The sequence below is a fragment of the Heterocephalus glaber genome, unplaced genomic scaffold (assembly GCF_053883595.1).
Source record: "Heterocephalus glaber isolate CG9 unplaced genomic scaffold, H.glaber_assembly_v1.0 deba00001509, whole genome shotgun sequence".
In the NCBI taxonomy this organism is placed as follows: Eukaryota; Metazoa; Chordata; class Mammalia; order Rodentia; family Bathyergidae; genus Heterocephalus; species Heterocephalus glaber.
Genome location: NW_028258325.1, coordinates 41649596 through 41676810, shown reverse-complemented (window position 1 = coordinate 41676810; position 27215 = coordinate 41649596). Strand labels below are relative to the sequence as shown.

Genomic DNA, 27215 nt, shown 5'->3' with positions numbered 1-27215 from the left:
GACATTCATAATTTGTTCCCCAACCCCATTCCACCCTACCCAGTCTGTCTTTTTCCAATTACATTTCTGGAAAACTTTCAACCTCCTGCTAATTTCCATGTAGACTACTAATAATGACCAGTGGAGTACATCTTCGGTTCCTGTTTTTTACATGATAATGAAACTCATGCTCTTTGGTTGTTGGCCACACTCCAGGTTGAAAAAGCCCTATCCTAAAGCTGGTCACCTCTCATTCCTTTTGATCTATTTGGGATTAGCTTTTTCTATTATTTTCATTCATCCTCCTCTCCCCTTTTGGATGTCTGTAAGAATTTTGGTTTTTCAGCTTTTGGCCCAAATTTCAGTTGAAAGAATCATTTATATCACCAATTTAAACAGTATTCAGACTGTGGATTCTGCTTTTTTTGCTTTCTAACTCCTCTTTTATATTCAAACAATTAACAATCTTGAAGTTCCTATCCTGATTTTCATTCACCTTTACACCCAGTTCTTCCTGGATTCTCTTAGGTGCTGAAAATTCTTTGTCCAGACTAGGAATTCTGTTACTTGCTTCCTCGCACAGATATTTTCTGGCCAGCCACCGTGCACCAGAGGGGCCGCCCTTGGGAAGCTTAACCTCTAGTGTAGGATACCAGGCTGATACACATGAAGTGGGTGGTAGTGTGGCTCCTAGCCCATAGCCCTCAGGTATTAGCTCAATGCTTAGAAATACATAACACATGGTAGGGTATTTTTAAAAAATTACCATCTGGCTGAATGTTTATACTATCTTTAATGAAAACATGTAAAACTGTATTTGGAAGAGATCTGAATTATACATTAAAGAAACCTGACAAACACAATGCTTATCCCTAGATATAAAATAGTAATCAAGACCATTATTGTTTCAAATGGGGAGATTTTTAAATCTAAACTATTATATATAATTATATCAAAGTAACATTTCTTGAGGGTGATCATTGCTGTATGGTTACAGCAAAAAAAATATTTTACTCCAAAAGTCAGATATAATATGTATATAGTTTACAGGTAATAATTAAGAAGAAAATGTTTATTTACAGAGAATTCTTCTCTCTTCTCTCACCATGGGGCAGGAAATGTGGCAAAACATTAAAATCAAAGTGACAGGTACACAGATGTTCGCTATGTTATTCTTGCTTTTTTCCCCCTATAGTTATAGACATTTTCAGTAGAAGTTGCAAAAAATAGAAAAGGATGAAAACCAAAAACTTTAAAACTACCCTAAATGGTTTTTGAAGAAAAACAAAAGAGAAAAATTCACAAACCAATTCTGAAATCAAACACAAATACTTTTTTATTTATGGGATATCATTTTACACCAATTCCATTAAAAACTAAAACCAATATGCTGTACTCATTAGGTGGCGTTAACAGTATTTTAGTTAAGCTGGGAGTCACAGGACTTGCACACTTTTATGAATGTAATGCAAATACTGACGACATGAAGCATTCACAGTTATAGGTTAGTTGCTGTTCATTTAACAGTAACCCCCAATAAAAATTATTTTATGAAAAAAAAAGCAACCCACATTTCGGTCTCATTTACAGATACCCAACATTTTAGTTGGTCAATGAATTCTATACACTTATTATACAACTTATGAAAGAATAAAGGATAAGGCTTACAGAGGTATTTTAGCAGTTGTAAGAATAAAAACTGAGGGCACAAACTAACTTTTAAAGCCTTCTGTATAAATTTCAAAAGCACTGTCAGAATGGGGACCGAGAGGCAAAAGAAATCTGTTGTTAAACCAGGATCTAGAAGTCTGTTTTGTTAGATTTATAAAAACTTAATTCAAAGTTCATGCTTCAAAAAAGGGGCATATAACATTACAGTGTTTATGGCAAATCAAACAATGAAATTTCTGACCTAAAAAGTTGCACTCCCTAACAACAGAGCATTGCAAAATAGACTTCAAAGCACAAGGCAAGAAAGAAAGGATGTAGACTCGGGTACTAAAGAAAAACCAGAAGAAGGCACCCTAATTTATTAGACATTAGCTCACACAAATAAGTGCTTGATGAATTGTTCAGTACTGTGTAACTTAGGCAAATTTTCAGAAAAAGTGTCTTATTACTTTCTCTTAAAAATACATAAAATGAAGAAACCAAGTGTAAGCACACAGCGACCAGCACTTACAGAGGCTTATTTTTCCGGGTAGTTTAGATTTATTTTCTAAATATTCAAGATTATCCCACTGAAATACTTTCATATCATGTATCATAAAGTTGGTTTTACTTGGGTTTTCTCTTATCAAAATGTTCACTGTGGATGAAATGTACCATTTCCCCCTTATTACAATCCTTTTATTTTAGGATTAACTGTGCTTAGTATTTAAAAATTCTCCAGAGTCTAACATTTAAAAGAAATTTCATCTATGATTTATATTTGCTTTCAGGAAAACAGAAGTTATCAAATTTAAGACCTGTTACCTTTAAAGTGTGATTTTTAAACATTTCACTGGGGTATATCTGAAAATAATTCAACTCTCCATAGATCCAAACCTGCCAATGGCCAATCCCCATTATGATAACATGAATCAGACCGCCTTTTGACATGACAGTCTCAATAGCTGCTGTATTCTACTGACATTTCCTTTTCAGATATTAATTTATGCAAACTGATATAAACTTCTAAGGTTAAAAGTGAGACTAAAAACAAGGAATGGTTAAGTATGCTTAATCACTAATGTTTTTAAAACTTCTGGTTTATTTCACAGCAAACCAAACCTTATTGTTCAGAAGAAAAAGGAAATAGCTGCATTCTACCATATCGTGATTTTGTATATGGACACACACTATATACACAAAATTTCTGTCTTTGGTGGTTCAGGTAGGGAAAAAATAATATGAAAATCAGAACACCATTTGCAAAAAAAACTGTAAAGCAATGGTCAAGAGTAGCATTGTCTGTGTGCTTTACTCATTTAACATCATTTAAAGGTTCACATTTAATCTAAAAAACTTTTTGGCCAATACTCCAAATCATTACATGCTCAAGCATGGATATTGCTCACAATCACAGCAATCACTTACTCAAATGCATCTTGGCGCTTTACTTGGTTAAATCATTAGACCATTATATGTTCACAAAACTTTAGGGACCAGGTTAGTCATTCAATAGCACCAGATAGGTGGGGTGAAAATGTACTCTACACATTTTCTCAAGGCCAAAAAAAAAAAAAAAGACATAAAATACAAATCTAAACATACCATCCTTGTTTCCTCATACACATAAATAATGGCTATCACTCTTCTGTACAAATGATTCAGGTAATGACAAGTGGCCCCTCCAGGAAAAGGTCCTAGAGTGTGAGAAGGGTTAGCTCAATGCTGGTGGTTTCGTGTCCACTGCCTGCAATGAACACGTTGCCAGGAAAAGCCTAGCATGAAATAAACAAGGAAAACAAAACAAAACACTTCTCACTTACAGTTTCTTTTCCATAAAACTAGGAAATTAGACATCATGAAATCTAACTGAAAAAAATTCAAACTAAAAGTGCTCTGCAGTTATAAATTGCCAGGAAGCCAGTAGATTTTCATGGAGGCAGTAAAATAAACTTTACTCAGCATGGCATAAAGAGCATCAGCAGACCAAACGCTGGAGGAATGTGAAAGGGCAAAAAAGAGAAAAGAAAGTTTATTTGAATTTAAACTCCAATTTTTTAAAAAGGTGCAATTCCAATTTGTTCATTTGTACTTATATTCAAGCTACTACAGTTTTAACATTAAAAACAAAAAACTATCTTGCATGGTGAAAGTCATTTGTGGCATGTTACCTGTCTACATGATCAATAATTACAACTTTCATCATTTTAAAACACTAATATTATTAAGTAAAACAAATGATATTTGGCATGAGCCATTGAAAAGTTATCACTCCTACCTCCTCTTCCAGAAATTGGCCTCTTAAATAGTAAGGTTAATTCTGGCAACATTCGGTTATGGTTATGGTAACAGTTGTTTTGTCTTGTTTTCTGAAATGCTACATTTGAGATCAAATAAAATATAACTGGTTCATTTGAAAAAAGGGACTAGAAATATGCCACAAAATTATTTTTACAATACATTTTTGCAGAAATAATCTCTAGGTGAAGCTTTTTATACACATATACAAAATTTAAACAGCAATATACACATAATCACAGTGAGGACATTGGCAAATTCACCAATCTGTAGTGAAAATACAAACTGGAAAGCAGCCTTCCAAGAGAACAATGCTACACAGCAAGCAGAGCTGGCCCATTCAACAGCAAACACCAAAACATCCCTGCAAAAGGGAGACAGTGCAAGAAAAGCAGCATGCGCTTTGATACAAACAGCAATTTATGGCTAATGGGTGACATAACTGTGGTAACAGTGACTCTCGTGCTGCTATGCATATAGTCCTAGGACATCTGTTTGTCTTTATACCACTCCACAAACTCATCCAACAAGACTGGCCCTGGAGAGAGAAAAAACAAGGCTGCTCTCAGGCTTTTTCCAGGGAGGAAGTGAATGTGCAAGGGTGGGGGAGAGAGGAACCAGTCTCACCCAGTACTTACATGCTCCATCTTCATCATAGTTGCTGAGGTCAAGGTTAATTGTTCTGCTGAATTCAAGTACATTGCACCACTGGTCTTTGTTAATCACTTTATATTTTGATTGCTGGCAGAGGGGAAAGGAATATGAATTACACATAAAATGAACAAATGGGATGGCTTCTTATATGAACCAACTTTAAATAGTTAATGTAGGAGTTAACTCTTTACATTTCAGCACCACTCTAGAAGGATGGTGAGGGAGCAAGAGTAGAATTTAAGATGATAACTTTCATTACAAAAATATTATTGGGGCTCCAATCCAAGATGGCAAGCACATCAAAGAAACCTAAGAAATATCTCTAGAAGTGAAACAGCTACAGCCCTTTTAAATAAAATGGGATATTATCTATTTCCTAGCAATGCTTCCAGGACTGAGATTCCTTATGTCATGTAAAGCATTTCATCAACTACTTGCCAAAACAAAGAGTAGCTCACATTAGCAGTCCTGACATGATTGGCACTGCTCACTGCCAAGCTGTTGGCTTGAAGCACATGCAGCAGTGGGTCACTATCACAGTGATGGCAAATCTTTTAGAGCTTTCAATGATACAGCCCGCTGTGGCACATGTATCATAGGTTCACCATTACTGCTCTATGAGAACCTACATGAGTGCTACAAGTGGCCTCAGAGCTAGGTACTCTTGCCACTGAAGAAAATTACTGTTCTAACAATTCAAAACCTGAATGTGATCATGAAACTAGACTAGCCATGAAATAGTTTCTCTACTCCTCAGACAAGGAATATGTGACAAGTATATTTTAAAATATAGTAACCCTATATAAAGATTTTAAGATAAAATCTAGAACTAACCATTTTAAATCCCCATCACATCAACTTAGGAACATAGTAAAATAATACAAATTAAAAAAAAAAAAAGAAAGAAAAGAGAGGCCAATGGTTTTGAGGTTGCAAACACTAGAAGCGCTAAAATAAAAGGATTAATGTCTCCTTTTAAAAGAAAAATGTGAACTAATATAAGAACAAATTGCAATTGCACTCTTCGAGTTTAACTTTCTGATCAACTAAAATTGAAAAACAGTCTTGAAACAGCTGATGATATTCCCGGAGTTGTGCAGTCAAATTTCCTCACAGCCAGGTTGTTCAGCTGAAGGACTTTCACACTCAGGCTCAAATCTTGCTAAACTCTGAGAGCAAGAACCTATTTCTGCTTCTGTCTCAAACAGTGCTAGCTTATCTCATGGGGTTGTCAGAGAAGCTAGAACAGACCGTATGGAGAATGGACCATTATGTAAACAAACACTTCTACGATTAAAACAAATTTTTATAACTTTCTTCAGGAGTTCTAGTTAGTAATATTAAAAGCAGTTTTTTATTTTCTTTTTTTTGGTACCAGGGATCAAACTCAGGACCTTCTGCTTTCAAGGCAGGTAGCGGCACCACTGAGCTAAATCCCTGGCCCCTAAAAGCAGTTTTTAGTAACAGCCCTCTAAGAATTGTAATAGTTAAGTTTTTCTGAGCTACTGCATGTAATAAGTTGTAAGAAAGATTATTTCAAGAGGGAAGTTAAGGTCTAGCATCTTCTCACAGACTCACCATCATTTTTGCAAGCAAAGGGTGTTTTTAAAAAGGGCTTAGGGAAGGGGGGCAAGAAGGATGCCTTATGTGACAATTCAAGGCACTAAACACACAAGTCAAGTACTTCCAGGTCATACAGTAGGAAATTTCAACTGAGCCAGCCCCTTAGAACCAGCAGCTCAAAATTTTTGATCATCAATATGCAAAGCAAATGATGGAATAAAGAGCTGGGTTGTTTCTAACATGGGTTGTTTATATTTTCTTCAGAAAATATAAACTCGAGACATTGTCAGTTTACCTAATATAGTACTTACACTGCTCTAAATTCCCCAAGTTACTTGGAGATAAGAGTAGATAAGAATAGATTACAAATTAATTTTACTAAGAAGGAAGATGGTTGTTCTTTAAACTGTTCTTAATAAAACTGGAAGTTCATCTAAAGTTGTAAAGAAAGTAAACTTTAGTTTTTCTGTTATAAAGAATGGGAAATCTAAACAGCAGTGAGGCTTTTAAAATGGGGCCAAGAAAGTAGAGGGAGAGTTGAGGCTGTTTCTAATGCACTCCAACATGGGATGACGCACACGGTGCAACACGCACACACAGATGCACTCCAAGAAAATGAGTAGCTGCTGGCTGACAGCAACTATGGCACCATAGTTCGTATGAGCAGAAAAGTACAACAAACAAAAAATTACATAAAATGGTTAAATAAAGTATATTTGGTAGTTCTAAGCAAGCAAACATACATTTCATAAAATAACATTTGGTACCTCTAAGAATTGGTGAAAAACTGGAAAAAGGGGCCAGATTTTTCCTAATAATAGTCCCAACATGCACTTGGCAGTGTTTATGTCTAGGCTGCGCTGGTCCTTTTCCTGTTTAACAAACAAAAACAAGGATAAGCCAGATGCTTCCAAATAATAAATTTCCATAATCCAAATTTGTATTTCACTTCATCAAGAAATTAGTCAACAGCTCATTTATCATACACCATTAAAAATCCTGAAGGGAGACTAAGGCAGGGGGAAGGAGACAGTCAAACCCAATGGAAGGCTTGATCATTTCAGTATTCCACAAATGTAAGGAAGATTCATGTCCATGTTCATCAAATGATCACCCTAATGAAAATCAATTGTGCAGTAGCAGTATCTAAATTATTTAATAGGCTAAACAAAAATCTGTAACTCAGTAACTTGCTTGTCATTTATAATAATTATTGAAATTGTAACTGGTTATCCTAAAGCCCACAATTTAACTAGATGGAGTTTAAAGGTTTCGCTTTCCACACTTAGGAATTAGTTTTCCTTGCTAAATATCATTTTTTTCCCAACAGTTTTACTTCATGGGGTATTTTTCTTATACCAAAACACACTGCCATTAAAGTTGGTTATAATAAATGCTGGGGCTCTGAAGATCTGCTCCCTGTCAGAGGATGTAGTCATTTATTTGCTCTAGGCAAAGTAGGATATTTATGTACACAATCCTTACCTTGGATTTCTTAGATATGACTCTTCTAGAATATCCCTAACTAGTAATCAAGAGAAAGATACTTCATAAGGAAACCAGAAGAGAGATAACATATAAAGGTAGATTAACTTCTTTCCACTTATATTTGCAATCAAAAATCCTAATTTCTCATTCTTTTTTGTAAGTTTCCATTCTAAATCTATAACTAGGTGGTTTCTGTGGAAATGGATAGAAGGCCTGGGACTTCAGGAAGTGACATTACACAGCTAAAGCTAGCCTCCATGTGGTATCTTAAATATAGTATAAATCTGCAAAAATACTCTACGACAAAAGTACTCTACTTCCCATTGGAGTGGAATCTACATATTCACCAAATTAAAGAATGATGCTATGATATAACCCTTGTCAGCCATATAAACAGCCACACATACCTTCTGATTCTAGGTGAAGTGCTCTTTAGTACACTGCAAGTTTCTACCCATGACCCTAATTTTAAAAGTGTAGGAATTAACACAGCAAAAGTAAAGGCCTCACCTAACAAGAGCAAACAAGGGAGATGAAGATACAGCAACTTGGTGCTTAAAGAAGATTCTCAAAAGGTCTGTCTTTTGGACTCAGTCATAAAATATAATGTCTGTTCACAATAGACCAGGTCAAATGGCACCATGACGTCCTTCTGTTTGAGACCATAAAAATGTAAGTCTGATGATGGTGGGAGCATCCCAATCACACAATTCTATGCAAAGAAGTGGGGTTTCCTTCCCACAGCACACTCTCCTGTCCCTGGGCCATGAGATGGTCCTGGTAGGGTTGCAGCACTCGCTCCTAAAGGAGAAGAGGACAGCAGAAGAGGTAACCTAAAGACTGCCTGCCTTTTGCCAACCAAACCTCATTGGTTTGTTGCATTTCAAGTGCTTATGCTTCAGCAATGCACTGTGCAAGCCAATGGAAAACATCCTGAGCCCATAACACAGGTGTGGCAGACAGCAACAGCACACCAAACCATGAAGCAATCCACAGGAAATATGAGCAAATTGTTGAGAAACACGTAGCACCACAGGACCAGGCCAAAGTCCATTTGTCGCACAAAAGCTCATGCACCACTGGCTGACAACACTGGCACTCTAAGAAGTTTCCCCTTGCAGAGTAATCATTCACTAACCCCCAAATCTCTAGTCTGGCTTTGACATGTATTACACCTTCTTCCATCATTCATCATCAATGCCTATGCCCCCATCACAATGGACATACACTAAGGTGACAGAAAAAAAAGATACAAAGGACCTGGACAGACTCTTTATAACAATATAATCATCTGACAAACTGATGATCACGAAGAATTTCAATGTGTGTGTTTGGCAGTGATGCCAAAACATGAAAGAAAGGCATCAGACTCACAGGGCCGGAGAGCTGAACAGCACTCACTCACTCCTGCTCTGCAGGGTGCAGCCAGCAGCTTGCAATCACTAACACCATCTTCTGCCTAGCAAATAAGAGAGAGATATTATGGAGGCACTCACAGTCTGAACGGTGGCATCTCGCTGACAACCAACATGTCTCTGCATGTCTTGTGGCTAAAGTGCAAATGACCATAACTGGAAACACTCAAGATTCCTGGAGCAACACAGTAGAGAGCCCACGGCAAATGCCTACTAAATATCAAAATGGAGACACCCTCAGGGGTTCTCTGTTGAACACAGTGATCCCTATGGGCATTTCCTGCAAAGGGGTTCCCAATTAAAAGTAAATGAATCTCCCAGGATGCTATCAGGCAGTCATCAACATTATGGGCAGTTAAGAAAAAAAAAAAGATCATGCTAACAAATTCAAGGAGTACAGCAAAGACGTCCAAAAGCTCTTTGCAAGAAAATAAAATAGCACACTATCAACACCAATCCTGTGTCCCGCTCATGGAACACCAAAGAGCAAGGGGCAAACCAAGAGATTTCTGTATTCCAAGGTCAGACAGCTTGCCAAGAGTCAACCAGCATCCCTAGAAGCCCATCAGTTAAAGGAGAAGGAAATGGGAAACTTCCTCCCTACCCATCTCTTGACCCAATTATGTATACATAAGCATTTTCATGAGCTTTAATTTTCTAACATAAAAGGAAAACAATTTTATCTTATTTTTCAAATAATAACAGAAACTGGACAGGCTTGGATGTACCAACCCTCTACAAACACAACTGAACTCTCTACCTGGTCTTCCTTAAACAACACAGAATGGTATCAGGCTTCTAATAGCACAGCTGCAAAACCAAAAGGTCCTACTTGAAGTGTTCTAAAGTTATGTTTTAAATATGGAATAATATACTCCTCAAGCTGAAGACCAACAATAGCTAAAATACAGCAGAAAGAATAATGAAGCTTTACTAAGGTTTGATTTGAAGTTCTAATTTTTTTAAAATGTCTGTTTATTTAAGACTGTTCCAGTGTAGGCCCTCTGGTAAATTGAAAATTAAGCTTTTTTTTTCTTAAGTGGAACAGGGCCGGGGATTTAGCTCAGTGGTTCCGCCGCCTGCCTCACAAGCACAAGGTCCTGAGTTCGATCCCCAGTACCAAAAACAAAACAATGACACTCTTAAGTGGCACAAATGACTTATGATATAAAAACAAAATAGAGGGTTAATTATAAATATGGAAGTGTAAGTATATTACAAAAACGAATCTTTAAAGATTTAGATCTCCATCTCCTGTATCACAGGACACTAACTGTTCCAGACAATTTCCAATTTTCATTAAGTCCTCACATTTTGAGACATACACAAATAGAATCAGCTTGAATTATTACAGTTATAATATTAAAAACTTCAACAAAAAATGAGTTTTTCAAGAGAGACTAGTTGCACTTAAGAAATGGTATGTAAGTAATCATGATTCCAAATATAAATGGTGAAAACCAAGTTAGAAATTGGTACGTGAGATCAAAACACCAGGGTAAAGACTTAAGATATGTACCATGCAATCTCAAATGAGGTCACAAGAATTTCAAAAAACAGAAAATGCAATCTTTCTTAATACAGTTACCTAAGAAAACATGTGTAAGGTAAAAATAGAGGGCTCTGAAGAACTCAGATCTTAAGAACTCTGGAGATTCAGTTTATGAAACTGAAAATATAGCAAACCGGTTTTTTGAATGGGAGTTCTTTAAAAAAAACAAAATATATATATATATATATGAAAAGCAGAAAGTCATAAAACCCAAGAGTGTCTGCTCATTGGGAAAAAATGAATGCAAACTAATGTTGCCCTTTGAACTTAGCCAGAGGTTTACAAATAACAGTATTTTCAAGTTAATTAAACTCAACTTCTAACTTTTAGGACAGGCATTATTATTATCTCCAATCTATAAACAGGGAAACTGAAGCACAGGAAAAAACAGTCAACAAATGGTAGGGGTGGGACTTGAATCAGGAAGTTTTGATTCAAAGCTTGAGCTCTTCACTGTATACACACATATTACACTGCTTCCCTTGGAGGTGATGAGGCAAGAGCAATTAAATACTAAAAGCTACAGGAAGCCAATAAGCCAATTCGCTTAACAAACACCTGCAGAACAGATCTGTGTGGCAGCTCTGCAATAATCAAAGAGGAATCTTAAAGATAAAATTAATAAGATTTCCAGAGCAATGGACCTGAGGTTAATGACTACACTATATTATTACTATTCTTGCCCTCCAACAAGTCTACCTTCTGTTTCCTTTGTAATGTACAATAAAATTTGAGGGGAAGGTAGACAGTTGTATGTACGTATGCATCTATCAGTCTCTGAAGGTTGGGGAAGTTGTGTAAAGAAGGAAGCTAGAAATTCTGTCTAGATATCTAATAAATGAGAAATTCACTCAAATTAGAAGAGAAAGTAAATCCCAAAGTTCACAGCAGATTTTAGGTTAAATCTCAGGAAGAATTCTCTGATATCAGCGATTGCTGAACATAAGACCTAGCCAAATTTCCCCTAGCAAATTCTGTAACAAGCATAATCATTTCTAGTTTAGCTCTTTTACCTGAAGGAAAAAGATACACTGGCTTTGTGTGATCACTTGTACTCTCCTGAGTCACCTTCTCAGAGACATAAAATAGAAGCAGATGGCACCCACTGTCAGAACACTGAGCACATCAAGGGACTGACTAGTTTGATTTGGTAACAAAGTAAGATCACTTCTCAGTAAACCACTCCTCCCCGCTGTGTCTTCTGCCTCCAAAAGACCCCTCCGTTCAGCTGCTTTAATGTCTATTCCAAGGGATGAGAAGACAAGGCCACGCCTCCCAGAGAACTCTCCCGTGCTTCTGCTTACTCTCACTCTCCTCACCCTGACAGCCTCTTTCTTTCCATCTAGCAGCTTTGCTTGACCCAACTTCTGCCCGAGTCCATCTCATCACTTCACCAGGGCTCCTCTCAACTTCTGCACTCCAAGCCACAAACTTCTCAATCTGTCCCTTTCTTACATCAGGACAGGGACAGGACTACACTGCTACAAAAAAGCCCTACTGCTCATGGTCTCTCCTCTTACCTGGCCCTCACTGCTGCTAATCAGCACCTCACTCGACCTGACAGGTACCCTTTTCAGAATGCCAAATGCCAACCACTCCGTGACTTTCACAGCAGCTTGCCTCCACCACTGAGAATGTAAAAACTCAAATGCACTGATATTTACTAACTATTCTCAGATCAGAGGGGAAAATTACTGTATTTAGTCGTTTATCTCCTTCTCTATATCCAATCTTGTTCTCACTAGGTTCTTTTCAAAAAAGAAACCAAGGCTAATGTGATACACACCTGAAGGACCAGCTGCTTAGCAGGCTGAGGTGAGAGACTGCCTGGGCAACACAGGGAGATCTCATCTCATAAAGAAAGAAGAGGGAAGAAGAGCAAAGGAGACAAAAGGAAAGATAAGGAAAGGAAGGAAAAGAAAAGGACCCCTCCCCCAAAACAACCCCAGCAAAAACTCCATACAACTTAAATTGAGAGTAAAAGATCTTATGGATAACAATACTGAAACAAAATTCCACTTATATGAGAGAACTGACCATTTCAACCCTTGAACTTTCATCTCACCAGTTTCTTCTAACAAGACACCAGGATGGTGACAGCTCTGAGTCAGGGAAGGCAGTGTGGCTCTGTGGACAGCACTGGCCTGTACATCTAAGGCAGACCTCCAGCCCTTAGCTTCCCCATCCTCTCTGGCTCTGTCATCACCTGTATACTGCCAAGACTGGACCAGGTGACCTCTAAGGTTACTTTTGGCTCTGAAGTTTCATGATTCTATGCTATCTATAAAATTACAAATATGTGTAAGTCAAAGAAAAATTATGAAAAAAATACACAAGTGTATAGCCAAGTACTACTTTTAACTAGTTATAAGTTTCAAAGGTTAGGAGAGAAATGATCAACTATTGGAACTGCAGTTTTGATGGAGATATTAAACAGCTATTTTATCATCTCTTAATATTATATTTTCTTTTCCAGTATATTAAAGTATAATTCAGAATACTTAAATACAGCACTGTTATTTGCAATGTAACATTTAAGATATTAAAACTGTTGGAAGTTCAATTTTATTACAAGTGTGATTTTTAAAAGGATCTGCTGAGTTAATTATAAATTATTACCTTCAGGAGTCAGTTTCCTAATAGAAATAAAAATAAGTGAGAGCAGGGACTGGAGTTCTGCTTCTAAGACCAGATTTCCCTTTTCATTTAAAAATAGCCAGAAAACTGGACACCCCCCTCCCCCAAAGTGACAGCTTACTCTGAAAACAAGCAGCCCAGGACCATGATCCCTGAGAAAAAGGAAACAAACGCATGTGATACCAGCTCACACTATGAAGGTGGTTTTCAAGTCATAACAAAGGAAAGGGAAACTCAAGCCAAACTCAGTGGTTTTGCTGAGTTGGAAAAAAAACAGATCATGGAGGTTGAAGAGAAAAGGGGAACTTATATTTTGTGAGGTAAATTACTAGTGAGCTAGGAGTCAAAGAGAAAGGTCTGGAAATCTCCAAAAAGCATCCTCAAGTCTTGGGCCAAGTACTGATCTGTGCATATTTGAGAGGAAGCAACCTGAATTTGGAGAAATATACTGTACTACAAACAACTAAGCAGAAATTCCTAGAACTTACACAGGGTTGGAGATGGTTTATATTTCTACCAGCTACCATGAAAAATATCCTAATTTATAGGGTATACTGAGGAGAGCCCTCAAAAGGATATTATTGCCTTATTGGTAAGTCTAAATCACTGCTAAAATAAAGGTAGCTCTTGTTAAACCTGGGGTTTCAAAGTATCAAATTGATTCCAAGTTAATCATGCACCAGGAAAAAAAAATCCAACACTATTTCATAAAACAAACCCAAAAACCAAACAACATAAAATTCACAATATCCAGCTCTAATAAAAAAAACTACTTGTAGGAAAGTAAAAAAATTGGACAATATGACTTATAAGAGAAAAATCAACCAATAAAAGAGTCAGAAATGACAGAGATGATGAAAACCAAAAGAAAAGTTTGTTAAACACTACCAAAAAAAAGTTCTATATATTCAAGGTGGCACAAAAAAAATGGAACTGTTGGAACTGTTAGAGATGAAAAATACAGTATGAGATTAATAGAACAGATCCTCCAAAACAAAAGATTAATACTGGAAAGACCATAATAAAAACTATCCGAAAAGAAACAGGTTGAGCAAAAAACAGAAAAAAAAAAAATGATCACAGTATCAGTAGGCTTGTGGGACAGCATCAAGCAATGTAACATATATTTATATTCCAAGGATAGCAAAGGAGAACAGAAAAGGTATCTGAAGACATAACAGCTGAAATACTTGCAACTTAATATAAACTATAAACCCAAAAATCCAAAAAAACTCAACAAATTCCAACAAGAATAGCACCAGGAAAGTCATGTTAGGAACCACATGCAACTTGCTGAAAAGCAGTAAAAGGCAATAAATGCAGTCAGAAAACAAAACAAAAAGACATTATGTTCAAAGAACTTAAGAATGACACCAGACATTATCAGAAAGAAATGAGAAAATACAGACAACAATTGGGTGAGATCACTGAAAGAATAAAATTATCATCCTAATTTTTTTTTCTATCCAGAGAAGTACCATACTAAATTGAAGGTAAAAATAAAAGCTTAGAGAATTCATCATAAGTAGATTTATTCTATAAGAAATGTTTAAAGATTTTAAGCAAAAAGAAAATGGTATCAAACAGAAATCCAGATCTACACAAGAATAAAGAGCACAGAAATGGTATCTATGTGGGTAAGTGTAACAGACATATTTGCCTATTTAAAACCAAAATGCTAATAACATATGATGAGATTTACAGCATAAGTAAAATATATGGTAACAACAGTATTAAGTATGCAAAGGCGAAGTAAAGGATACTGTTGTTAAGGGTTGTCACATTATACATGAATAGTGGTATAACATTTAAAGTACAGGTTAACATGTTCACTTCTGGGCTGTAATTCCTAATGGCCTGAACCATCAGTGGTACATGCATGAGTGTCCCATTGTGTAGCTTGTATCGCTTCGGGGGGGAGGGGGGTGTCCTCTGATTACAATAATTCAGAGAAAGGCACTGATTTAGCAGACTAGATGTCATCATATTATAGTTCCTTAAGGAAAACATTAAAATGGAATTAAAAATTATACTGTATAGCTAATTTGTAGTACAGCAGTTGTAAATGCATATTACATAGACCAGCAATGAGGCATTTGTAAGATTTTTCCATGTTAAAATTTAGATAATTATTAATAAACTATTCAAAAATATAAATTTCTTTAAATGTAATGAAATAAATTCAATTATTGTAATAATTTTGTTAATTGGTATTTATATGTGGGCAACAATTATTCAAATTCAAGCAACTAGATTCAGTCCATTATAGACTTATTAATTTTATTAGTAAAAAGACCAATAAAAAGGATTATATCTGTTTATATCAGAAGCCTCTGGTGGGACAGTCATGTATGTATCACTGGTGGTTCAAGCTGGTGGGAAAGTGTTAGAAGTAAAAAAAAGAAAAAAAAAATCATACAGACTTTAATCAAAAGAAAGCTGGAATGACTATATTTTTATCTATCAAAGTAGACTTCAGAATAGGGAATATATCAGAAATAAAGACAGACACTGTTTTCTATAATGTGAAAGGGTCAATCCATCTGGAAGACACAATCCTAAGTATTTCCAGCCCTTATATCTAAATTTCAAAATACATAAAAGCAAAGAATAAAAAAGACAGCAGTGGCATGGAAAATAATTAGAATTGGGGAATTTAACATTCCTGTCAGTAACTGATAGAATCAGGAGACAGAAATCAGAAAGAATACAGAAAACCTGAACAACTCTAACAACCAACTTGACCTAAGTGACATTTAGAGAACAAACACTCCACTGAATCACAGCAAAATATTCACTATTTAAGTACATACCAAACATTCATCACAAGAGACCATATTCTGGACTATAAATTAAATAGACTGAATTACACAAGGTATGTTTTCTGACCACAATACAATTAAACTAGGTATCCATAATGGAAAGATTATCTGGAAAATCCCAAACACTTGGAAAATAACACTTCTGAAAAATGATGGATCAAAAAAGAAATCACAAAGGAAACTGGAAAATATTTCTAACTGAATGAAAATGAACATTAAGATTTCAAAACTTGTGTGATACAGCTAAACAAAGTAAAAAAAAAATGGTTAAACTCATCTTTGAGCTTATTTAAGCAAACTGAATCATTCTGGTAATTAAGTAATGATTAAATATAGGTGGTGTTATTCAACATTACATACAAGGGATTGAGTCTCCAATATTTATAGTTTCTGTACTTCCTAAAAGCAAAGAACTACCAAGAAAATGAAGGCCTGCACCCAAACCCCAAAGCCGTGGAGGAGTGATCAGGGCTCCTTGGGGAAAGGACAGGAGGCACTCAGAGACACATGGAAGCAGAACCACCCGTCTGGACAGACCTGTGTGAATGCAAATAGGGTTCTAGGTAAAGGGCCCAAAGGTGACCCTGTGAGCAACAGTGAATCCAATTTCATAACACAAATGATGTGAAAGTAAGCAGCTTGGGACTGGATTGTGCGGGTCTGAGGTGAACACAAACTGGACTTGAGTCAGGGGCTTTTGGTCTGAGTCCTGATCTACAGTCTGCTAACAGTGTGACCACAGTCAAACTTCACTTCTCTGTGGCCTGCTTTCTTCCCCTGCAGAGTAGACAGAACCATCCCTGGCTGTTCCTGAGAGCTGTTGTGAGGGCCTCCATGCTGTTCACACCCCAAGCACAATGTTAATATAAAGGCACCAGGAAGGGCCTGAAAGCTTTGGGGAGCAAGTTGGGGCTGGAGAAAGGAATGCCACCCTACTGATGTGAATGTTGGATGAGAAGTAAAAGAATATGGAAATAAGGCTAACTTAAGAGTGCAAGTTAGAAGTAACAAGGGCCTCAGTTGTGTGGAGGCAATAGAAGAAAGAAGAGGCCAAAGGAGTCCTGTGAGATGGGCCACAACAAGTGACCCAAAATGGGCTGAAGTTAGGAAGGAGTGAAATGGAAAAGCACAGTGGACATATGGGAGAATTGCCACTCCTAAACAAGAAAGTCAGAAAATACCTGATTTGGGTATAGAAAATATGATGTTTCTAAACAAACTTCTACCCATATTATTAAAAGAGGCTGACTTTTTTTGGGAGGTGTTTAAGAGAGGGGGAAAAATCCCTCAAACACTAAATCGTTTAGTCCTAGAAACTAGTATCCTAAAAGTATGCAGCACTTAACTTCTCTATACACTTAGGCAAATGCTATTTAGTAAAACACTATACCTGAATTTCATCTTATTTCTAATATCAATACCTTTCCAAGCATATTGATTTTATTAGAAGGTTGTAATACTGCACAAATGAAAGTGCCACAGAGAACTACTATTGTATTATTATAGATGCATCAGAATTCACCATGATATAAAAGCTTTGGTGCTAAACTGGCAAAGCCAGAAAGAATAAAAAGTAAAAAAGATCAGCATGGTGGTAGGTAAGGAAGAATCATCCCTAAGTTCTTAGCTTTAAAAAAAAATCATTTAAAAATGCAATCATTCAGGAAAGCCTAGCCACCTGAACCCATTAAACACATAGACATATTAGAAATATTGTAAAGTAAAATATCATTATAAAGGTTCTGGATTGGTAATCCGTGCTTTGGAACTCACTGGTGATGGTGACCAGGTTACAATGTAACTTTTATTTCACCTCCAAAGAACCACTATCACATTTGACTATGAGACAAACAGGAAATTAGCTTAGTTTTGATATTTACATGATTTCCAAATATAATCATATTACCCCAAAGTAAAATTGGATTAGATAACGATTAGCTTATTACAGCACCTTGAGGGGTGAACAGTTGTTTTTCTATGAATAAGAAAAGCTTTTTCAAGATTATCTAAGAAACATTTAAAACAGTTTTTATCATGTGCCCATATATAAGCTACTGCAATCACAAGAGCTAGTGCAGGTCTGCCACTATAATTTTTTGCTAACATACAAATTTTTGCCAAGAACCAGTTTTTAAAAACGTACATGTAGATAGGAATACTAACTAGCATCCTGGGAGTTAATGTTTTCAAGTTGTTTGCTGTGGCATGTAAAAACAAACTTCAGAAGGCAATAAAAAAGGGAGGAAGGAGATGGAAACATCTGGATAGGCTCCAGAGAACTCACCCGTGCAAAGTCAAATGCATATCTATAAATAAGCTTAAAGTTTGTAGAATCATTTAATAATGATCTCAAGCAATCCAAAGAATTTCTGAGTTTTTCTGTTGTATCACATCTGGGAAAACAAAACAAAGGCAAATTATAACCTGAGTTTTTTTTATTTTTTAAGTTGTGTAGTAATATAAAATATAATACCAAAAGAAAGAAAACCCTAAAGTTGGAACATTATCTATCACAACCTATTTTTTTCTACACTTTTTTATAAATTTCAAATGTACAGAAAAGTTGCATAGTGATTAAGTGCCCATTTACCTATCTGCTGGCTTCAGCAATGAACATGTTTCTCTCTACCACCTGAAAGCTGCAAACATATGGCACTTCAGCCCTAATACTTTAGTAGTGCCATCACTCTTAATACTCTATCAGTGTTAACCCTTGTAGCTAATATTCCATTCAGACTCACATTTCCTAACTGACCTCTAACTTCCTTTATAGCTTTGCCATTTTTTAAAAAGACCAGACCAGCTTTTTTGGCAGCATGTCAAACTCTCAAATAATCCCCTCAAGATTATATGTAGATTTAACACTTCTGACAGGAATACTACATACAATGGCTCATCATGTCAGTCTATCTCATTATTACAGATATAAGGGTGATGAAAATATGGTATTTATATTTTTAAAATTTTATTACAGTAAAAGCCACATTGCTACTAATTCCCTTAAAATCACTTCACAACACTTATCCCCATTATTCTTGCCACTTTCTGAAGCAATTCTGGAAGCTCTTTTTTAAGTCTTTATGAGGTATGATTAAAAATACAATGAATCTGCTGCTGAGTGCCATCCAATGGAAAGGCAAGCTCCTAAAAACATGGTTTTCTCATCCAATTTATTCACCAGATCTGGCACCATGCAACTTCTAACTCTTCCCCAAAGTCAAATGACCATAAAAGGTAAACACTTTGAATAGATTCAGGACGTTGGAGCACTCCATGACAGCACAACTAAGACATTCATGAAAGAGGACTTCCACAAGTGCTTCAGAAAATGGTAAGAGTGATGGGATATGTGTGTTCAAAGCAAGGGGGACTATTTGAGGAAGATTACTGGCAACATATCTGTTACTTACTGTAATAAACTTAAAAATTTAACATTCACCATATTTTTGATCACACTTAACATCAAGTTGAATCATATGGTTATGGTGGGTTCCATCAGATTGTCCAAAGGTACCTTTCTTCTTGTAAACTTGTGACTAATTTGTAGGATGGTACCTTAAGACTTGAGTATTTTGTTCTTCATCAGCACTTTGCTCAATGCATATTGTAAATTTTTGAACATCCTGTTTTCCTAATGCCTTCACATCCCCCAAAATATTCCATGAGCAGTCTACCCAGGAGACCAGGTACACCAGCATGATCCATCTGGTCCCTGCCCTAGGCACCCCTTCTTGTTCTCCCGTGACCCAGTGCCATTCAAATGCACCAGTGAAGTTCCCTCGTTCTTCATACTTCATGTTCTCCTGTGCCCCAATAAAGGCACTTGCCCATGGGTCCTAGCTCCTTCCAAGTGTGCCTCCCAAATGCACCCCCTGCAGAGTGCCCTGCTTCCCTCCTACAGGACCTGTGAGTACAATAAACCAAACCTTTCTATCTCATGTCAAGTGCCTCTCCTACTGCAATTTCTGTAGCAGTGTTGGAATCATCCTTAAAGACCTTCTAATACAACATAAAATGGTTTTTAGCAGTTACTGTTGGTATATATCTGCCTAAACCATTTATTACATCTGAACTACAAGACTGATTTTATAATCCTATCATTTCTTCTACCTTAGTCACACCTCTTATATAGCTCCACCTACCACCCTTCTTTTCTGGATTTGGAACTTTTTGTTTTTAATTCGGTGTGTTATAGTCCATTACTGTCTGCATTCTCTTCGATGCACAAACCATCCCAATTTGGGCAGCAGCCTCTTAAAGCTGGCTCCAGTGTTCCATGACATGTCCCCACCAGTCTCTTCCTGCTTTCTGGCACAAGACATCCCAGCTCACTTTGCTTGTTACCTGCCCTAGATTTGAAATAAGCCATTTTTCCAGGAAGCTCAGATAATGATAACCTATTCTTATCAGTTAAGTAACAGTGTTTATTTTTCATAAGGGAAGAGACTAATTGGTTATTTTTACAAATTAATTCTGTTTGCAACATGTAGTGCTTAAAGATGAGAACCAAGAGTAACCATTTCACCAGCACATTAAAGCTTCTCAGGACTATATGGTCACTTGTACTTTTCTGTAGAGCTTTTATCGAATCATAATAGATGAGACATTTAGGAAGTTATTATCAAAATAAACTATGAGAAAAGGACAAAAATGGAAACAAAAACTTTGCAAATAGGGAAGGGTGGAGGGGGTGAAGGGAGGGCAGGGGAAGGAGAAAAAAATAAGAACCAAGATACTCATGTAACAGTACAAGATCCCAATGATGTATGTAAATGTATTTTATACCTAAAATGTACCAATAAACTTAATGAGGGAAAAATAATAATAAAATAAAACGAAAAACAAAATAAACATTTTGGCTAGTTATTAAACTAAAATATGGTCTATAATAGAACACAGTAATTTATTTTTAGCAAATTAGTGGAAGCTTTTTTGTAGCTACAAATATTTGTACTACAAATAAGTCCTCATGATCTCTCTTATTAAGATGATAAACTATCTAAAAGCCAAAAGTTAGAGTAAATATTTAATATCTATGGACCAATTTATAATGTCATTTATTTTTTTCTGACGTTGAAAAAGATTAAAATTAGATTATTTTAGAAGTCAAAAAGGACTTCTTCAAGGAACTGACACATAAGCACAGAGCTGAAAGATATGCAGGGACTAAGTGTTTCTGGAGAGGTGGGAAGAGCTCTCCAGATATTCAGGACAGCATGTGCAAGGGCCTGGTGGCAGAATGGGGCATGCTAAGTCCCAAAGACGAAAAGAAAACCATTGTGGCTGGAGTGGACAGAGTAGGCATTAAAGAGGTACAAACACAGGCTGAGAGGGAGGTAGGGTCAGACCATAAAGGGCTTTTGCGGTCCACTATGAAGGCTTTTACTGAGTCCTTCAAACAAGGGAGGTAACCTCCCACCTTGGGAGAGATCAAGCTTCTATCTTAGCTTACTCTTTGTGGAGACAGATTGAGGGACAAAAAGGAGATACTGAGAGCCTAGTTAGATAGCTGGTGCTAGAACCCAAATAAGATGCAATGAAGATAAGAAAAATACACAAGAAAGTGCTCACTGGCAGTAAATTGGGGAGGCAGGAGTGGCAGCAAGGCTTATCTTGCTTTGGGTGCCTGACTACAGAACTGGATGTTTTTAATGGTGAGGGATGATAAATTATCATTGATTGCATAATAATGGAAAAAGGTCAAAGAGGAGGGAAAGCAGCCAACTCCAAAACACGTAAAGCCCATTTCCCCACTCTTCTCTGGAAAAGAAGGTCAAGGATGAAAGCCACAGGGAGCTCGCTGGATTTGGGCCAACAGCCTATCTTAGTCCTATGCTGCCTATTTCCACAGGTTCAGAAGCAGGAGCCTCTCATGTAGCTAATCATGATAGAGCAAAGAAAATAAAACAGCTGGAGTCTCATGGCAGAGCTGCAAGATAAAACACAAAGTTCTGCCACAAGTCTGGGTGCAACCTTCCACCCTGGCAGGGAAAGGTATGCTCAGTGCTCCTGTCTATATAGTGTAAGAGATGAACAGGCCTTGTGTTTAAACATAAAATGCACGGAGTAATAGTTCTACTACAGGCACCCAGTAAGGATAGTTACCTGGGTCAGAGTGCACAGAGTCAATAAGGAGTTTAATCTGCCTACAGAGCCTCACTCCCATGAGAAAGAGGCCCCTGAGTCACCTTGTCCAGAACTGTAGGATGCCATCTAGTGGCCACTCTGCAAGGACACCTTGAGAGGGACTTAAGTTCCAGCAAAGGGCCTATGAATAAACAGGCTTGAGAAGCTTAAGGACAGCCTGAACTTTCTATAAAATTGCATGTCAGCCCAAGGCTCCTCATGTCTGCTGTGTACCATACTGAATAACAGCCACAGGGAGTGACAGTGCCACACTTCTAAGGAGCCAAAATATGCATACAATGTGGGATGGTTTCTTATTTAAGTTTGCTGCCACAGGTTCGGAAGTAACAGGAATAAGCACAATGATAAAATCAGACATAGCTTCCCCTTTACCCAGGGAGGACCTCCACCCCTACACTCAGCCTGAGGGCATTTCTCTACCTCCTCATCAGCTCTACACAGAGCAGAAGACAGTTCTCAAACTTTTTGGTCGTTGCTTTTTAGTTTAAGGTCCTCTACTAGCTTAATTCACCAAAGGTAATCTTAAACCTTCAAGCTGGAACAAGACAGTGAGAATCAATCAATCCAATAAGAGCTGTGCCTTCTCAGGCTGAGAAGGACCTGCCAGCACAGAACAGCGTTCCCATCCAGTCCTCTCAGACCCACCACCACCTGTTCCAGATGACAGGCTATTGGGAGGCCACATCCTCAGTTCCTCCTGAGTGCTTAGGTAATCCACATGTCATCATCTCACCATACTGGCTTGCAGATGTCATCAGAGACACCCAGGAAGTGACAGAACCAATGCAAAACTCTGGTTCCAGCCAGGTGTGGTAGCACATGCTTATAATTCCAGCACACTGGGATGCTGAGGCAGGAAGATCAAGGTTCAAACCCATACTGGGCAATTTAGCAAGACCCTGACTCAAAGAACTGGAGTTGGACCGGGGATTTAGCTTAGCGGTTTCACCGCCTGCCCCGGTATCGAGAAAAAAAAAAAAGAGCTGGAGTGTAGCTCAAGGTAAACACACTGGGTTCAATCCCCAGTACTGGGGGAGGGGGCCAAATTCTGGTTCCAAAACCCATGACCTTTCTATTGCTTCTTTTTTTTTTTGTACCGGGGATTGAACTTGGTACCGTGCGCTTGCGAGGCAGGCACCGGATCCTCTGAGCTAAATCCCCGGCCTTACCTTTCTATTTCTAACGTATCTCCACTGTACAGTAACAATCTTTATTATTAGTAGTACGTGTACAAAACACATTTTAATTTTTTTTACATCCCCAAACATTTAAAAACCTAGCATTTTACCCAAATGTACTGCTATGGTTTGAATCATTGGTTCATGTGCTGAAATACTAACCTCCAAAGTGGCCAAATTAAGCAGTGGGGACCTTTGAGAGGTGATGGGGCAGAGCCCTTGTGAATCAGAGTTGTGTCCTTATAAAAGAGGTCCAAGGGGACATATTTGTCCCCTCCACATGTGAGGGCACAGCTAGAATGCACCATTATTTTATGAACCAAAAAATAGGTCCTCTTTATTAGACTTCCCAGCCTCCAGAACTGTGAGCACTAAAATTCTATTTACAAGCCATTCAGTCATTTTGTTATAACAATCCAAATGGATTGAGACATATACTAGTGTATATTAGTACAAGATATATACTATACATATATGTGAGATATATATATATATATATATATATTCATATTCCACCTTGACTCCAAAACATCTCACTGGATATTTAATCAAATGAAAATGAAAAACAGAAAAAAATTGTAAATGAAAGATGTCTTAATCACTTTCCTTATCACTGGGACACAATACCTGACACCCACAATTTAAAGGGAGAGAGGTGTATTTTGGCTCACAGTTACAGTCCCTGGTCAGCTGGCTCCAAGGCAGAAACAGCATAGAAGGCCTGCATGGAAGAAAGCTGCTCGAGTCATGGTGGCCAGCAAGCAGAGGGAGAAAGGAGAGGCCAGCAAGGGAGACGCATCCTTCCATGTCCCACCCTGTGACCCATCTCTTCCGAAGAGACTTTACCTTTTAACAGCACGTCAGTAATAGCACCCCCAGAACCCAATCACCTCCCAAACACATGAGGCTTTTGGGACCATTTTAGATTTAAATCATAACAGAAGGCAAAAAAATAATTCAAAAAATGGACTACTCTCCGCTTCAGTGCATAGAAATAACTACCTTGAGTTTTCTCGTGTACTTAATACTCATACCTTACAAACACAGGAATTATTAGTTTTTAATTAGTATAAAGAAAGGTGACATTATTACTGTGGGGTCTTCTACCAGAAAATAGTATGTTTCTAAGTCCCTGACCCTAATGGACTTTACCTTGTTCATGGGGTTTTTCTCCCTAAGGCCTACAACACTGCACGTGGCATATATTACTGTCATGCAAATATTTGCTGAACAAATGACTAATCTAGGGAGGCTGGAACAAGGTTCTTAAAACCTGAAGTTGGACTATGTTTGAACTACAAAGGATTTTAAAGGTCATTGTGAATAATTATATCCACCTTGTTGACAAGGAAACCAAGTCCAGTTTCACATCCCAAAAAAGCAGATTCTTCCATGCTTTTACAGTGGGTGGGGCTTCTAACTAACCCCTGAATTACAGAGATCAGGCTGCAGCCACCTGTGAGAACCAACCTGCCACCATTTACATCACACAACCTGACAGAGTTGCTCAACAAAGGGCTTCACAGAGTACCTAGCCCCTCTTAGAACAAAGGCAGACCACCTCTTGCAGGAAACTCTCATTTCCCAGGACCTGGGCCCTTAAAATAGATGGGCAAGGCTGGGTGAGAGTCTTTTGTAAAGACAAATGTAAAAAATCCCAAACTACAAAATGGATAAACAAATGAAACAATGAAAATGGGCCTGAAAAATGTTGATGGTGTTGTCTCTGAAGCCCTGAAATAAAATCTTGATATGGCCATGCACCCATCATCACAAGGATGCTTGAAAAGAGCAGCCATCAGATGGCTGTGAGGAAATAATGGAAAAGTCAGTAGGCTTTAAATTAAAAGGCAATGCTCTTCAAATACAATTAGAAAGAGATTTCAGAGAACTTACACTAATATTCTAGAGCATGCTGACAGGAAAGTGTTTGTAAAAAGATGGTTTAGGTTTTACATAAAATTCATTTTCCATCAGATAACATCGTTACAGGGGAAACGTGACTTGGTCAGAAATCTTGGGCATCTTTTCCATCTTTGCCACTTTCACAAGCCACTTAGTTCCTCTAAGTCTCAGTTTCCTCATCTGTCAAAAGTTCTGGATAAAGTCTGACTGTTCTTTTTCACCACATAGCCTTGAGGCTTGAATGGGAAAACAATGAAAAGGTTTCATAAACTACTAAAGCACACCAAACACTAACAAAGGGACAAGACATTAAAAGATGACAAATTCCAAAATTATTTAAATAAAATCATAAAACCATTTCCAACTCAACTTTAATCCAGTAAAAGCCAAGGTCTATTATTCCTAGTTCAAGTGAAAAGAAAGAGAAGTTATTGCAAGGATTCTAGAACAAAGTTACTATGCTAAGAATTCACATTTCATCTTTAATACTATCTAAAATGTTTAGGGATCCACCCTAACTGTATCCTTCAAGGCATAATACAACAGAATAATTTGTTTTCCTGAGTGAAACTCTTAGCAAAAACATACATATACACACAAGCACAAAGTGAATACACATCACTGATCTTTTCCTTAATTTTAGACCACACAACACAAAATCTTCATTATTTTTTTAATCAATAATGAAGTTCTAGTTTTCCCAGAGCTAAAATCAGATGTATGAAATAGAAGACATCAAATATTTTCACTCCTAAGTTAAACTTCACTCAGCTTTATCTAGCTATAAGCCAGATGCTAATAATGCCTTTAGTTTTTTTCAGTGGTACTGGCGATTGAACCTTCACACTGAGTTACATTCTTAGCCTCTTTATGTTTTGTTTGAGACAAGGTCTCCCTAAGTTGCTATGTTTCCTAGGCTGGACTCAAATTTGTGATCCTCCTGTCTCAACCTCCCAGAGTTCTGGGATTACAGGCATGAACCACCACACCCAGCCAAGCCTTTGCTTTTTAATAAGCTCTAAATATGCACCCTCCAGTAATAGCCATGAGGCATGTGTGACTAGTGAGCACTTGAAACACAGGTAACAGTAACTGACTACATGGATCATAAGTGTAAAATACACACCAGCTTTTGAAGATGTATTATTAAAAAAAGAATGTAAAATATCTCATTGTTTTCAAATACAGAACGATAATTGGCATGATAATATTCTGGATATTTTGGGTTAAATATAGTAAAACTAATTTTACTTGCTCCTTTGTACATTAATGTAGCAATGAGAAAATTTTAAACTATGTGTGTAGCTCACATACATGAAAAAAAGGTGGCCTACTTCTACCAGACATAGCTGCTCTAGAAGAATACTAACATTTTCCATACATAAGGATATAAAAACTTAATTTCCTTCCAAGCACTCTACCTCCTCAGCTCCCAGGGAAGAGGAAACCACCTGGGGAAGGTACAGGGCCCCTAACAGCCTTGGGACTTACTGTAAAGAAGTCATTCCTGTTAACCATTCTTGTAGAGTAAAATAACCCATGTTTTGTGCGTCCAATTTCCAAGCTAGGACAAGCATAACTACCTGTTTTAAGAAAAAAAAGAAAAAGACAAATCAAATCTCAGCAATTAAATAACACCAACATCTTAAAAATGATTCTATTCTCAATAATATGTTTATTCACTGAAATATGAAGACAGGAACTTCAAAACTGAGTTCTACTTTGGCAAACATTTAAAAAGTTTGAGAATGCAGTCTGCTGAAGTGGGTTTGGAAAAACATGCATTTTCTGGCTGCATAGCCATGGAAATGAAAGGAATCAAAATTAAAGTTATTCACTCAGCAATTCCACCTAGAGAAACCTATCTCATAGCTATACTTGTACATGTACACAAAACTATGCTGTATACTCAGTATTTATTGTAGTA

The 27215-nt window shown here is 37.2% G+C and overlaps 1 protein-coding gene across 22 annotated transcripts in view; it reads right to left on the bottom strand.

Annotated features, from left to right (window-relative positions):
* Nucleotides 1-1297: 1297 nt before the first annotated feature.
* Dcun1d4 (defective in cullin neddylation 1 domain containing 4) overlaps nucleotides 1298-27215 on the bottom strand; it is an 80894-nt gene continuing 54976 nt past the window's right edge. For 13 of the 22 annotated variants that reach the window (XM_013073979.3, XM_021262359.2, XM_004849735.4 and 10 more), the window contains 5 exons: nucleotides 26780-26871; nucleotides 18343-18451; nucleotides 6912-7016; nucleotides 4566-4668; nucleotides 1298-4486 (listed from right to left, as the gene is read on the bottom strand). In XM_013073979.3, coding sequence (XP_012929433.1) covers nucleotides 4410-4486; nucleotides 4566-4668; nucleotides 6912-7016; nucleotides 18343-18451; nucleotides 26780-26871 — 486 coding nt within the window. In that variant the 3' untranslated portion in view covers nucleotides 1298-4409. Of the gene's footprint in view, nucleotides 4487-4565; nucleotides 4669-6911; nucleotides 7017-8142; nucleotides 8434-9006; nucleotides 9092-18342; nucleotides 18452-26779; nucleotides 26872-27215 lie in introns of those variants that run through there. The other 9 variants (XM_087187624.1, XM_087187620.1, XM_087187631.1 and 6 more) reach the window with 5 other exon arrangements.